Below are 14,078 nucleotides of genomic sequence, written 5' to 3'. Positions count from 1 at the left end.
ACTCAAAATTTTGAACCAAATTTACAAGAAGACCAACATCTCAAAACAACTAGCAACGTTATCAACAAAGAGAGTGAGATAGAGATAAGCCAACAACTAAAATGTGAGGTATAGAAAAATCTAGCTGTGGGTTTGGATCATGGTATATCAGCCATGGGTTTGGTGTTATGGTGGTCGTTTAGGTGTTGGCTGGGTTTCAGTTCCAGTATTGAAGTTAAATCAATGACTGGGTTTCAAAGGTGGGTTGAATCAGCGTGTGTTGCTAAATTGGCGTCGTGGGTTGTTGAATCGGTGGTGAGTTTTTGAATCGATTTCGGTGGCTGGAGCTTGTTTGAATCGATGAGAGTGGTCAAGACAAGGAGATCAAATTGGTGGTTGCGTTTTGCGTGGATTTCAGTCGTTGAGTTTTGCATTTTGAATCATTGTGGGTTTCAGTTATTGCAGTTTGAATCAATGGTTGGAGCTTGTTTGAATTAATGTGGAGAGTGGTAAAGCCGTGGAGATCAAATTGGTGGTAGGTTTTCTTCCTAGGCTCTCGGATTTCAAACACCCATTTGCCCCATGTTCTCATTCGGGCCCCAATTCGCCCCATCAACATTGTCAACCTCAGCTCCTCTAGCGATGACACAATGAACCAGAACATCATCGAAGAAACCAATCGCATCCTCGCTGAGATCTGGTTTGACTCCGACCCATCTGACCTGGTCAACGAACCTGAATCCTTCTTCAACGTAAATGACACCTTCGCTCTCAGACCCAAGATCTCTACCTGGGACCAAGACCACGAAACTTGGTTAGATCAAAATCCTAAGTTCCCTAACCATATTAATGGTAAGCCTCATATCTTGCTCGTTACTGGGTCTCATCCTAAACCTTGTGATAACCCAATTGGTGACCATTACTTGTTGAAAGCTATTAAGAATAAGATTGACTATTTTTTGAAAGAGTGTCAGTTAGAATGACATCAACATCAACAAGATCTCTGTCTCTAAAAGAAGAAGAAGAAGAAGTAATGGTCCTATCAAGGAGACACTTGAAATTGTACTCTTCTTCTTCTACAACTCCATAACCCAAACTCTTTCAAAACCCCATAACCTAAGTTCTTTCAAAAAATTCAAACCCTAACTTTTTGATTCGTGTTATGTTATGTTTTAGTGGCAGAAGTTTTTTTTTAACAGAAAAGCCAATAAGTGGGTAACAAAATCTTAACAGAAATAAACTTAGGTGGGCAAAGTGTAAATGATTGAATCACAGGTAAGTAAAGTAAATATGGACCATACCATAAGTAGGTTTACTGTAATTATTCTTTAATATAAATATAAATGAAATGAGGTAACTGTTATTTTCTTCATAATTCAAGAGATATGAATGTTTTTTTCCCTTTAAGTTTAGAGTGAATGTCATTTTCTCAAATCTCAAGTGACAATGTAATTATGTTAAATAAAAAAAAATTCAAACATAAAATAGAATATAGGTAAACAACATTATACACCTTCAAAAAAAAAATATTACACGTATTTTTACACACTTTTTTATTTATACATATTTTTATACATACTTAAAAAAAAAAAAAAAAAAAAAAAAAAAAAAAAAAAAAGCCTTAAATTATCCCAACGAGATTGTATTCATTCATTAATTAATCAAAACCCCAAAAAACACTATTACAGTTGCGCATCAGTGTATTAATTGCTGATTTGACTTGATGGAACAAACCCTACAAATCTAACAGATCTAGAACCAACTTTACCCGGCATCAGCCGCCATTTCTCCCCCAAATCCCAGACACCAACACCACCCCCCTTTAAAAGCCAGAACCTTTCCTCCATTTTTAAGGTATCAAAATTAAAAAGAACAACCAAATATATTAACGCCCTCCAATGCCACAAAAACAACCACAACAAACAAAAAGTAAAAAAATATATATTAAAAAACCTACCCCGCATTAATTAAATACCCCCTTTTTTTCTTTTTCTTTTTAATCTATCTACCTATCAATCATATCAGTAGTAGTAGCAGTATTCAGAGATATATCAGTACCCTCCTCCAGAAGAAGCTGACAGAGATGACTGCAACTGAAGCAGGTGGTGGTAACAGTCGGCTGCAGTTGGCCTCTGCTCTGGGTTCTGATCCAAGCACCGATTCTGAAGCTCTCTCAGCATCTTTGGGACCCCACCCACAACTCCGTTACCACCTAACCCACTTGTCTTTACTAAATACCCTACACCCCACACGTCCACTTTCACTCCATGCAGCCCCCTTCCCATCTCTGGCGCGTGTCTTCCACGCGCCGCCGCGTCTCCTACTCCTCCGGCGGCAGCCGCCCCGTGCGGGTATATTTGTGGTGCGCCCACTGCTTCCTCGAACCCGCAGACGAACCACTCGTTTTCTCTGTCGCTTCGTCGCATCACTTTGTCCCAACCCAAGTCTCTGTGCATGAAAGATAGGTCGTGTAGTGCTACTAAGGCTTTTGTCACGTACTTGAGTGCCTCCACGAGTTGGTCACAGTTTGTCGGCTTGAATTTGCACCCTCTTGGCTTGAAAACCAATGCCAAGTCTTTCTCCGATGATCGGAAAATGAATTCCGCATGTGGGATACGTTGGTCAAGAAAATCGTAGATTTCCTTCACTGCAGTCCATCTTCTTTTGCTTGAGAAAATTCTGGTCACTGTATTTGGAGTCATTTCGATGAAATTTCCATTACCCAAATCAAGTCTCTCAAAATCACTATAAGCAAACAGCTGCTTGTAATTCACACCACTGTTGTTGATGTTATTGAAGCACCGATCAGCTAGCAATGGCAAAAGCCCAGCAATTCTGTAACATGGGACTAGGGCTTTGAGTCTCTCCACCGGTGAAGATAGGTCTAGTGAGCATAAATCTGTTCGGATAATGCGGTCTTGTGCACGGGTTAGTGCACAAAATGTTACCAAATAACCAACAGCATAGTAGCCCAAAATGTATGGAAGATCCGTGTACGTCCATAAAAGCTTTTCAGCAATTGAAGATGAGGGGTCCAAAGCTTCATCCCTTGATTTATCAGCTTCCTCACCTCTCCATAAGCAAAAATTTCTAACAAAACCCGTCACGTTAGGCCATTGATCCTGCAACATCTCGGTCGACGCTGAAGAGGGTTTTCTTATAACAACCATTTCAACTGAACAGAATTTAGACACAATCCTATTGATGCAATCATCCCAAAGGCCAATAAAAGAGTCTCTACTTGTAAAAGTGGCACTGCTAATGCTAGGGTTAGTTCGGATAATTGGGCTTAGAATGTCGTATATGAAGGCTCTACAGTCTAATAACTCGGTAGAGATTGTAAAGAAATGCTCTTTCCCTAGAGGCAAGTCTCGGTAAACATCTCTTCGCAGTGGAAAACGCAATTCTTCAGGTGGTGGTTCTTGCAAGTGTAATGAGAGCTCAAACAAGCTTGGTAGTGTTGGTGGTGGAACTCGCAGACACCCTACGTAATACTCAGTTGGATCTTGATATTCCCATGGAGGAATAGCTGCACCAACACGGACCATAGAGCATATTGCATAGTGTCGAGAATAAAAATAAAGAGAAAAGATAAAAACATAATAAATTGCCGGCATGTGTGAATACATTCAGTATAATTTCTGCATATGTTTTCTACAGAGAATGAAAAATCTAATAATATTATATAGCCCAGTCAAGTTTTACTCTTTCATTTTTTTTTTTTGGGAGAATCCACGCAGTCTAGTTTTACTCATGAAGGGCACAGAAAAATTCTTGATGCCAAGATACTTCCATACTACCACATAGTATTTGATAAATTGGACCCCCCAATGAATGCGACCTACTAGACTTATAAAAGTCTTCCCAATTCCTCAAAGAAAGTGCTAATGTTTACAGTTTTGATGGGACAACAGATGGGATTGATATCCTTCAATATAACATATTGAATAAATGTTTAAATTATTTCTTATATTAAACAAAACATGAATTTGTATAGTTGATGTAATAACATTTGAATAATCCCTAGTCTTTTTTTAGCCATATCTAATAACATAATACTAACGCTTAAGACTAAAATATTGGGCAGTTGAACATATAGCAAGTTAAGAAATTAAATTCCACTTACATCTGATAGAGGGTTCAGTGAAAGGAAGCTGGACTCTCTCAGTGAAGCCTGGCATGAGTGAGAGATTAGTTAGATTCCTAGATGATGTAAAACAGTAAAAGAGGAATAATATTTGACTAATAACAAATTTTATTTGTACCAGAAGAAGCTGTAGAGGAAGCTTTCCTCCTGCCAAAAACTTTGACTTGTTGTCCAGAAACGAATCTATCTACAGAGAAGCCTTTAAGAGGCCCATCTTCAAAGGTTTCCATGTTGCAAGGGACCGTGGAATCGTCAAAGAAAGTAAGCTCATCTGCATTTAAAAAGCTTGAACCTTGGAGCCTCACCCTTCCTCTATGGTGCTCACCTTCTTCAGCCCATAAGCTCACCGATTCTTCCCATGTCATTCGTATCTTTCCAATTCGACGGAGCTCTTTAGATAATGAAGAAGATGAAGCGGCTACAATGTCTAGAGGAGACTCAAACCCTAGTAAGGTCCCTCTGGTACCATGGAATAAAGGTTCATTACCACTGGTCATAACCAATTGTTTTGCCCGAGCTGCACAGATAACAAAACAGCTTTATTTTGAAGTATAGAACCGTAGAACCTAAGTTTTCATTGACAAAACGCATAATAATCCTGGAAACACGCATACGCACACGCACACGCACAATGGAAATTTATACTTGATTTTTCTATCGTAAATGCAAACCTGAAAGAGGGAGTTCATCTTCTTTGAATGGAGGAGGTGGAGGCAAAGCTCTTGTCCCAGTGAGAACTGTTCGACTATCATCCCCAGCTACAATTCCTAAGCTTCCTCTACTTTGAGATGATCTCATTCTAGAACCCATGAACTGTGAAAGCTCTTCAAAAACTTCTTCATCAAACGAAGCTGGCAATCGATGGAGCTTCCTTTCATAAGGAGAGAGCCTAAAGTAACTCTTTCCAACTTGCTCTCTCTCACCCCCTCTTTCCCACTCGTACACCTTCCTGAACTCCCCCAACATATTGTCCCACTTAGTCCCAGCAGTTTTAGCATCCCTATTGACCCCATGTCTTTGAAGAAAATCAGCTACTTCTTTATCTTTATCTGCTCTAGTTTTACCTCTACTTTGACCACTCTCTAGTTGCTCTGCTCTTGAAGATGAGCCAGACCCTATATCAGATCCACCTTGGTATTGAATCCTCCAAGCTCTAGCCAACCACAACATCTCGTTTGGTTTCCAAACAGGGCTCACATATTTTCCTTTTCTGATTTGATGATGAGATTGCTCTCCCTCTAGCTTGTCTGTGTCTTGGCCAGAGGCAGCAGACATCGAAGGCATAGGAGAGTGAGATGGCGATGAGGCTGTGTCTGAAGAGGAAGCGGCTGTTGTGTGGTGTTGCTGGGTTTGTGGGTTGGTTGCGTGTGTGGTCGGTGATGGGCTTGATTCGGAGCTTAGCATAGCCAACTGGGTCTGTTTTTGTTGTGAAGTTGGAGAAGGTAGAAGCTTCCATTGCCCCGTATACCTAGGTCTCTTTGGATTCACAGCCTCAAATTGTTGCTCAAATGGTGATGATGTAGCACCACTTGGAACATAAAGAGGGACAGAGATGAAGGGAGAAGCTCCTTTAGCAGCAACGACCGGAGGGGACTGTTGGTGATGGTGTGGCCTTGACTCTGTCGATTCCTCAAGTGGGTCTTTGGGAGAAGTTGAAATTTGCTTTTGTTGTGGTTGCATCTTGGTTGTATCTCCCTTATCACCCATAATTAACAAATGGGCCCAAACAGACTTTCTCGCTAGAGAGAAAACTTAGATAAGAACCAGATTGAACTAGTTTGGTTATTGGTATTTATGTTTGTTTTTCTTGCTAAAACTCACAAGGTTTTTTTCTCAAAAAAAAAAAAAAAAAAAAAAAACTCACAAGGTTTTATCAATGCTTTTGGACTTATAGATTGTTGCCATATATCCAAAAGAGAAAGTCGCAAATGAAAGTATAGGGATCATAGCCAGTTTAAAGCAACTGCAAAACAAAGAAAAGAAGTAGCAGAAAAAGTCGAGGGTTGTGGAACTGCAATGATTAAGACCATTCAAGTTATTAACCAGTTAATTAATTGAACCTCACAGAAATCTTGATGTGTCATTTTTGACAAGAGAGAGAGAGAGAGAGAAATTGCATGATTAGGGAGCGTCATGATTGTACCTGGACTGAGAAACGCGGCTCTGAGAATTAACATTGTATTTGTTCAGGGGTATTCAATGTTGTTGATGGTTTTGTTGTTTTGGAAGGAGAGAAATAAATAAATAAATATGTATAGAAAAAGTGAGAGAAAATTCCACGAGTTCCCGCGCAGAGTGAGGAAGTAAGTCTGCAAGTGGAAACTGCGAGTGTGAAGGAGAGTGTATTTTGATTTCAGAGGACGATGTGGACTGTTCGAATCGATGACTCTGCTCCAATTACTCACTTCATGACCCATGAGTCATCACTTAAAGCCGTGCGTATTTTGGTTTGATCCCACTCTCTCTATCCATCTTGTACAATTTTTTTTTTTTTTTTTTACTCTATAGATTACAATTTGTTTGAATTTACTTAATTATATAACAATCATGTCGTTTTGTTTGAATTTACTTAATTATGTAGTAATCATGTCGCTTGCTTGAGCATAAAATGAAACATAAGATTTGTATTACTCTCTCTTTTTTCTTAAGTTTGGTATTAGTACAATATTAAGAGCATTAGCATCGGAAGTTTTAAAACTCCCAAATTGTTGTTTTATACCACCAAACCACAAAAAGTGAGTATCATTTGGAGGGCTATTTTTAAGATAATTTATAATTTAGCTATAGTGAACTCTAATTTATAGACTTCATTATAGCATGGTTGTAAACTTATTTTATTAGTTTTTTACTTTCTTTCGGTCACTTTTTCATCTCTCTCTCTCTCTCAAATTGTGTGGTGGTATCATGGTGAAGGCATAGGTCAAGTGATTGTTGTGGCATGGGTAGGTGGTTGCGGTGGCGTGAGTTAGGTGGTTGCAGGGGATGTGGGCTGTGGGTCACATGGGTTGTGGGTTGCTACTAGGTTTTAGGGAGGTGCAGTGGTGGCGTAGTCATGGGTTGTGATGGCATGGGAGTTGTGGGTTACATGGGTTATGAGCTTTGTGGTATGGGTTGTTGCTGGGTTGCGGGGTGGTCTGGTGATGGTGGCATGGTCATTGTGGGTTTGGTGTCTGGTGTCTAGTGTGGGTTATGGGTTTTGGTGGGTATGTGGTGTGGTGGTAGCTATGGTGGTGGTGGTGTAGAAGAGAGAAATATATGGTAGTTTGGGTTTGAGTTTTGGTTTGGGTATTGTGTTTTGTTTGGGTTTGAATCCAAGGTTGTGGTTATGGGTGGTGGTGCGTTTGGGTTGCTTAGTAATGGTGGTGGATGGTTGAGAGACAAAGAGTAAGAGAAACAAAGAGGAAGAGAGAAGTGAGATATATATTTTTATATTATTTTACTGTGTAGGTTATATTATTTTAATGTGTTATATGTAAAAAATAAAATTTGGGATATTGGGTGTATTGTAAAGTGAAATAGTATAATAGATAAAGTAGTTTTTTAGATGGTAAAATAGAACATTTTTTGCGAACTTGGATGCTAATGCTCTAAAATAACAAATGTCTTCCACCAAAATCAATAGGTCAAGAATTTCTTGCAACTTCTTAATACAATCTTACGTTTTATTTGCTTCATTGTAAATCGTTTTCAAATATAAAATGCTATCAACTCATTCAACAATTTTCAAGTGTTTTATGTTACCTACAATATTTCAAACACAAACCACCAAATCCAACCACAAACTGCCACATCGGCCTAAAATTGACGCCTCCCAACAACCAGATTGATGCATCCCAATCACCATAAGAGAAAGAAGGGAAGGATAGTGTGGCTGTATGCTTTGTAAAATGTTTTATCTACTTTTTCTAGTAAAACATTTTACAAATTGTTACAAAGATATTTCAGTCAATATAAAATATTTTGAAGTTTGATCAAATTTAACAAACAGAGCATTAGTTTTCATTTTGGATAAGTTATTTCATTGATTTATTTATTTTTATTGTTGTATTAAACTAGAGTTAAACCTTAAAAAAGGAAAATATACAGTTTTTTAAAGAATAGTGAAAAGTAAAAGATACTATTTAGAGAATTTTACACACGAGGTGAAAATACCCTCATCCTAATATCTAACTTGCTTGTAGGTTTTTTATTTGTGTGTGTGGGGGGGGGGGGGGGGGGGGGGGGGAGGGGTTGGTTTGTAATGCTACTTTTTTGTCTCTTTAATAATAGCTTATACCTAATATGGCAAAAGCCTTCTACCTTACGTGAAACTTTCTAATATTTTCAACAGAAAAGTTTAAGGTTGAAGCATAGGCCTAAAACATTTGGTCAATGTTAAAGAAGGCTTGCTTGTGGAACTCGCTAAATCAATTGCTCATGATAGGTTCGGCCACCTCATGTGCCACATCATCCTGAATGTTTAGCCACGTCAACACAATTTCATCAATAGCGTATCATCATGCTTGGATCGTGGTTAGCCAACTTATCATGGCAATGCAACACCCCCTTATATTTGCATTAATACATTATTCGTAACCAAATAAATAACATTGTATATTGATGAAGTGTGACTTCGTCAGTCGAATTAAACGTGTCCAGATGGATCCAAATTCTCGCCTGGATGCCTATGTAGATGACGAGACTGTTTCTGTAAGGGCGGTCACCGATGTAGTATTTGCCACAACGTCTCTGATGCCAAAGTCAGAATGAGAGAGTATATTGTAAAATGAAACAAAACAGTAAAATGGCAATCACTATCCTTTTAGAGTGTCCGTGTTTTTTTGTACCTTGTGTTGGCAGTGTGGGGGGGCTTTATATATGTTGCCTTGGATTCTAGCTGTTGTGATTGGCATTGTGATGTTAATGTCTTCCTTTGGTAACACCTCCTGCCTTGTAATAGAGCTTTTAATGTGCTTTCAACGGTCTATACAGTTGGTTCTGTAACCATCCGAGGTATTATTGGTGGCATTGAATGGTCCAGCTATCTTCGTCAGTGACGTGGGCAAGGGTTAGGCTCTTCATTGGGGAATGGTCTCGTCAATCTTGCTTATCTCGTCTGTAGCCAATTTCGTTAGTCTTATCAGATGCCCCCAGATTCTATGGTCGTTGTGACATGTCATGACGACCGTAGAAGATAAAAGGTCCTTGGTCTGTAAGTGACTCTTGGGACTTCACGCTGTATTAAATGCGTAGTGGCGACACCACATGCTTCATGGCCACGTGGCGCATGCTGATTGGTGGGTTTTTTGCATGACCCTTGGGTTTCCCGATGCTTTTCAGTTGTTTGGGCTTTAGTTTTTAAACTCCCTTTTCCTTTCATTTCCCCCTTTACTTTTCCCAATTTCCTTATTCATTGCTTTGAGTCTCTTCTTCCCCGCTTGTTCTTGCTACCATTCCCACTTTGTTCCAGCGATTCTCCTTTTCCAATTTGCGCTGCACTTTTTCAAGGTATGTTTCTCTTTTTCCTTTCCCTCTATTTCCTTTTTCTTTTCCTTTGTAATCTATTGTAAGCTTCTGATTTTCCCTTTTTCTTTCTATCGCTGTGATTGTCTTTGTTTTCTCGCTTTTGGGGTTTTAGTATTTACCTCATTCTTCTGCATTTTTTTTGGGTGTCCATGGTTGGTAGTTCTGAGGTTAGGATAGCTTGCCCCTCAATTTCTTTCCTTTTTGCACGTTTGGGGGGGTCTCTAGGTGTTTTCCCAAACATCGAGGACTTTGTTTTTTAGGGTAACAGTTTAGGTGTTGTATTGGCTGAGTTGTTCCCTTTGCTTCGTCAATCTAGTGATTGGTTTGAGGGTCTGGTTAAAGAGCGGGGGACGATGTTTGAGGTTAGGTCCAGTGAACTCGACACTGGGTTGTCATCTAGTGGCGAGCCGGTGGAGGGAGATACCGCCGTCTCTACTTCTCGAGAGGTTAGGGCTTTTTACGTCCTCGAGGAGGTGTGTGGGCTAGATGCTGAAACCGTAGGTAGATTTAGAGAGAAATTTCAATTTCCAGAGAGGGTTTGTGTTCGTCGGCCTAATGATGAGGATAGGGCTTGCCACTTCTTTCCTAGTGAGGTATGCTTCTATGAGGCTGCCTTCACTTGTGGCCTTAGGTTCCCCGTCCACCCGTTGATCATGGAGCTTTTGGATCATTTTGGCGTTGCCCCCAGGTAGCTTATGCCCAACTCGTGGAGGATAGTGGTTAACTGTATGGAAATATGGTTGGCCGCTATCGGGGACATGATTAAGGTGGCTGAGCTCGTCCATATGTATCGTTTGAAAGGGTCTAAAGAGTATGGCTATTATGAGTTAGTGCCCTGGGAGAGGAAACCCATGATTGTCAAGGGTTTACCATCGTCCTTCAAGTATTGGAAGTCAAGATTTTTCTTTGTGTCCGGGGATGATTTTGAGACTCCCTCCAGCCAGGAATGGGGTGACATCCCGAGTTTGCTTTGTTAGTTTTTAGACCCCTTAAAACAATTGATTTAACCTAGTTAATTAGCCAAGTTGTTACTTAGTCCAAATTCCAAGTCTAGGTTATCACAATCAAACAATCATATCATGCATAGCAGTGGAAAATAAATAAGACAATGATATGATCACCCAGGAAAACCAAACCAGTAAAAAACCTGGGGAGGATTTAACCTAGCTATCCTCAAGGTAAAAAAGCAAATCCACTAGAAAGAATCGAAGTTCATACAATAAGACTTACAAGCCCCCACGCTCGACTTTTTATTGCTACCAACCAGTAGAACTTACTGACACGACCACGTGCAAACTCCGAATCCACGGACTCCTTCTTTCTTTGGCCTTTACAAAACACATACACCCTCATTTGTGACTTTGAGATCCCACTTAAAGGTTTAGCAACACAAACACTCCTGTTTGTGACTCCAAGACCACCCTTGAAGGTTTAGATCATCAACACCTTTAATGACAAGAGAAGGTAGCAACTTCTACAATACCGGATCTTGAGATTCTTCAAGGAATAGCACCGGTAGAAGACATAAGAGAGCTTTTTAGGAACAAAACCCTAAATACAAAAGAGGCATACTCTTTTCTCTCTGAAAAGCCACATAAAAACGTGCTTAGGGTTTCCTTTATATATTGGGAGAAGTAGATTAGAAACCCTAATCCTAAATGGGCTTGAACTGCTGTTTGGGCTTAATTAAAATTCTGCAGATACGACTTTCGATCGATCGAGCCTGTCTTTCGATCAGTCGAACCAGACAGATTATGAAATCTTCTTCCTGCAGCTTGTATATTCTTGAATCTTGACTTGAATCATATTGATCATTGTCTAATAAAACCTATAGACTCTAAGATCTATATCTAGACAAGTTTGTGTTCACGATTTGCCAATTGTTCTAAACATTTAGAATCTAACATGCTTCATCGGTGGGGAACCCCGACCTTAGGTGCGTCAGTATTTCTTCTCGTTTTCAGTTTCGTTATATTTACTGTTATCATCACTGACTCCTTGTTTCTTGTTTTGCGCAGTAAAAAGACGACCCAAGCAGAAGAGCAGGTATAAGAAGCGTGTTGAGAAGGCCATACAGTACGCCATGTCGATCAAAAATTGGGATGACCTGGTAGATCTGCGGACCCTTGCTTTCTATCATCTTGGTCCCGACCCGTCCTCCTACGTTCTGCGAAATCTTGGCATTGAAGAAAAAAAGAGTAAGCATTAAGTTCGTCAGTGTTTGATATCGTCAGTTCAACAAGTTCAACAAGGATATGTACGAAAAGATGAGGTCTAAGAAGGACGAGCCTTTATCCAACATCGGGAAGAAGGGAGTACGTGTAACAGGGAAAGGTCCGTTTGTTACACTAGTTACTTCTGTTACTCTCATCGTCTCCGGTGTTGAGACTGTGAGGACGGCCTCTCCAGCCACTTCGGTTGAAGAGATTCCCACTCCTTCATCGAAAAGGCCACGCATATCGGGTAAGGAGAAGGAAAAAGCTAACTCTCATTCGTCCACTGTATGGGGTGACGAAGGGTTGGCTATGGACAGGACACACGGGGTCATGACTGCTGAGGACTTAAAGATTTTTACCGGCGTGCCATTCAATGTGATCGCAAATCAACAAATCCACAAGCTCATCCAGGTAATCTGATCGTGCGCCTCTGATATTTTTCTCTCTTTGTACTGACGACTATAGCTTTCTTTTCAGGTGTTGGGGGAGAGTCTCCACATTGCTTCTAAGTACCTCACTCAAGAGACCAAGGTGGCGTCATTAACATCGAGGATGGAGGCCATGGAAGAGGAGAATTCTACACTGAAGAGGAAGCTCATCAAATCTATGCACGAGGTCAAAACTTTGAAGGAAAGCATCAAGACTTTGACTGACAATCTCTGGGCTGAGCGTCAATTAACATTGGAGAAGGACGATCAGCTTCTGGCAACTAAGGAGAAGCTTAAGACTATTGCTGCCAGGTCCGTTGAGGCTTTCCAGCAAACTGATGAGGACAACACTGTGCTCTTCAGTTGGTACTTCAAAGGTTTTGAGCTTTTAAGGCGGTACCTCGTCAAGCATCCCACTGGAGTTGATCTACAGAACTTGGATCTTGAAGTGGTGGACTAGGAGATGGTGATTGACAAGGCTGCCAAATCTTCCGCTCCTGAGGATGACGTCACTGAAAAGGCTCCTGTTGACGATGCTGCTGCCGGTGATGACGCTACTATTGGTGATGATGCTGCTATTGGCCCCCGAACCTAATACTTGTGAAAATTTCTTCTTTTCTTTTGTTTCTTTTCAGTAGCCCGCCATGTTTTGGGTTTTTTGTAAATCTAATTTTAGAACAATTCAATCTATCTTGAGAACAATTTTTGTCGCCCAGTGTTTATGGGCCTTTAGATGTGAACACAGTGGCAATTGCCCGTCATTTTTGGGCTTTTAAATTCATGGTTGTGGACTTACTTGCTTGCTTACTTATTGGTTCATCATATGCTTGTGATGTTTTACATTCGTCCATACCTTGCACTTAGCAAAAAATTTTAGCTGTAACTTTTCCTCTTCCTTCGTCATTAATCTGCTACTTAGTCTGCAACTCACAACCCTTCAGGGGAGCTTGGATGCAACCTAAGATTTGTTTTGATTTGTTGCAAGGTTCTTGTCCTTTTTTTTTTATTCTCCCAGGGATTTTATCGTTGTATGTGGATTCGTCAGTAACCTACATCCATCAAGCAGAATCTTGTCACTTAGACGTTTTGTTGTTTAACTTGCACCTACTAAGGGATTTTGTCATGTTTGTGGCTTTGTCAGTAGCTTACATCCGTCAGGGCAGAATATTGTTACTTAACCGTTTGACTTACACTCATTTAAGGGATTTTGTCATGTTTGTGGCTTCGTCAGTAACTTACATCCGTCAGGGTGGAATCTTGTTACTTAGCTGTTTGACTTACACCCATTTAAGGGATTTTGTCATATTTTGGTTTCGTCAGTAACTTACATCCGTCAGGGCAGAATCTTGTTACTTAATCATTTGACTTACACCCATTTAAGGGATTTTGTCATATTTTTGGCTTTGTTAGTAAATTACATCCGTCAATGCGGAATCTTGTTACTTAGCCATTTTTGGTTTTACAGCTGACTAGATTTGCTTGTACGAAGACATTGGGTGAATAATTCTTTTATTAATTTCAGGAATGAATATATTCATTTGATACATCTATTGGTGGTACTTCTTCAAGTGCTTAATGTTCCATGGCCGAGGGAGCCTCTGTTCGTCTACCGTTTCCAGGTTATAACTGCCTTGCCTAGAGTAGTGGACGACTCGGTAAGGTCCTTCCCATGTGGGGCCAAGCTTTCCTTGGGTAGGATCTCTAGTTGCTGTGGTAACCTTGCGCAAGACGAGGTCGCCTATGTCAAGTTGTCTGAGTTTGACCCTCTTATTGTAGTATTCGGCCATCTTCTGTTGGTACTTC

At 40.3% G+C, this 14,078-nt stretch overlaps 1 protein-coding gene across 1 annotated transcript; it reads right to left on the bottom strand.

The window, feature by feature from the left end:
• Positions 1 to 1,641: 1,641 nt before the first annotated feature.
• LOC126710186 (uncharacterized) lies at positions 1,642 to 5,942 on the bottom strand. Its single transcript, XM_050410569.1, has 4 exons — positions 4,798 to 5,942; positions 4,245 to 4,643; positions 4,106 to 4,153; positions 1,642 to 3,508 (listed from the first exon to the last, which is right to left on the bottom strand). The coding sequence occupies exons 1-4, from the start codon at positions 5,831 to 5,833 to the stop codon at positions 2,031 to 2,033; spliced, it is 2,961 nt and encodes a 986-aa protein (XP_050266526.1). The 5' UTR covers positions 5,834 to 5,942; the 3' UTR covers positions 1,642 to 2,030.
• Between the last annotated feature and the right edge of the window lie 8,136 nt (positions 5,943 to 14,078).

This window comes from Quercus robur, chromosome 12 (assembly GCF_932294415.1).
Source record: "Quercus robur chromosome 12, dhQueRobu3.1, whole genome shotgun sequence".
Classification (NCBI taxonomy): Eukaryota; Viridiplantae; Streptophyta; class Magnoliopsida; order Fagales; family Fagaceae; genus Quercus; species Quercus robur.
This window is presented reverse-complemented; position numbering and strand designations above follow the sequence as displayed.

Bases quoted from the DNA above. Each gene is read 5' to 3' on its own strand.
- LOC126710186 (XM_050410569.1), bottom strand. From the start codon at position 5,833: ATGGGTGATAAGGGAGATACAACCAAGATGCAACCACAACAAAAGCAA. The intron at 4,644-4,797 runs GTTTGCATTTAC...TTATCTGTGCAG, and splicing joins AGATGAACTCCCTCTTTCAG to CTCGGGCAAAACAATTGGTT. The intron at 4,154-4,244 runs GTACAAATAAAA...CACTCATGCCAG, and splicing joins TTCCTCTACAGCTTCTTCTG to GCTTCACTGAGAGAGTCCAG.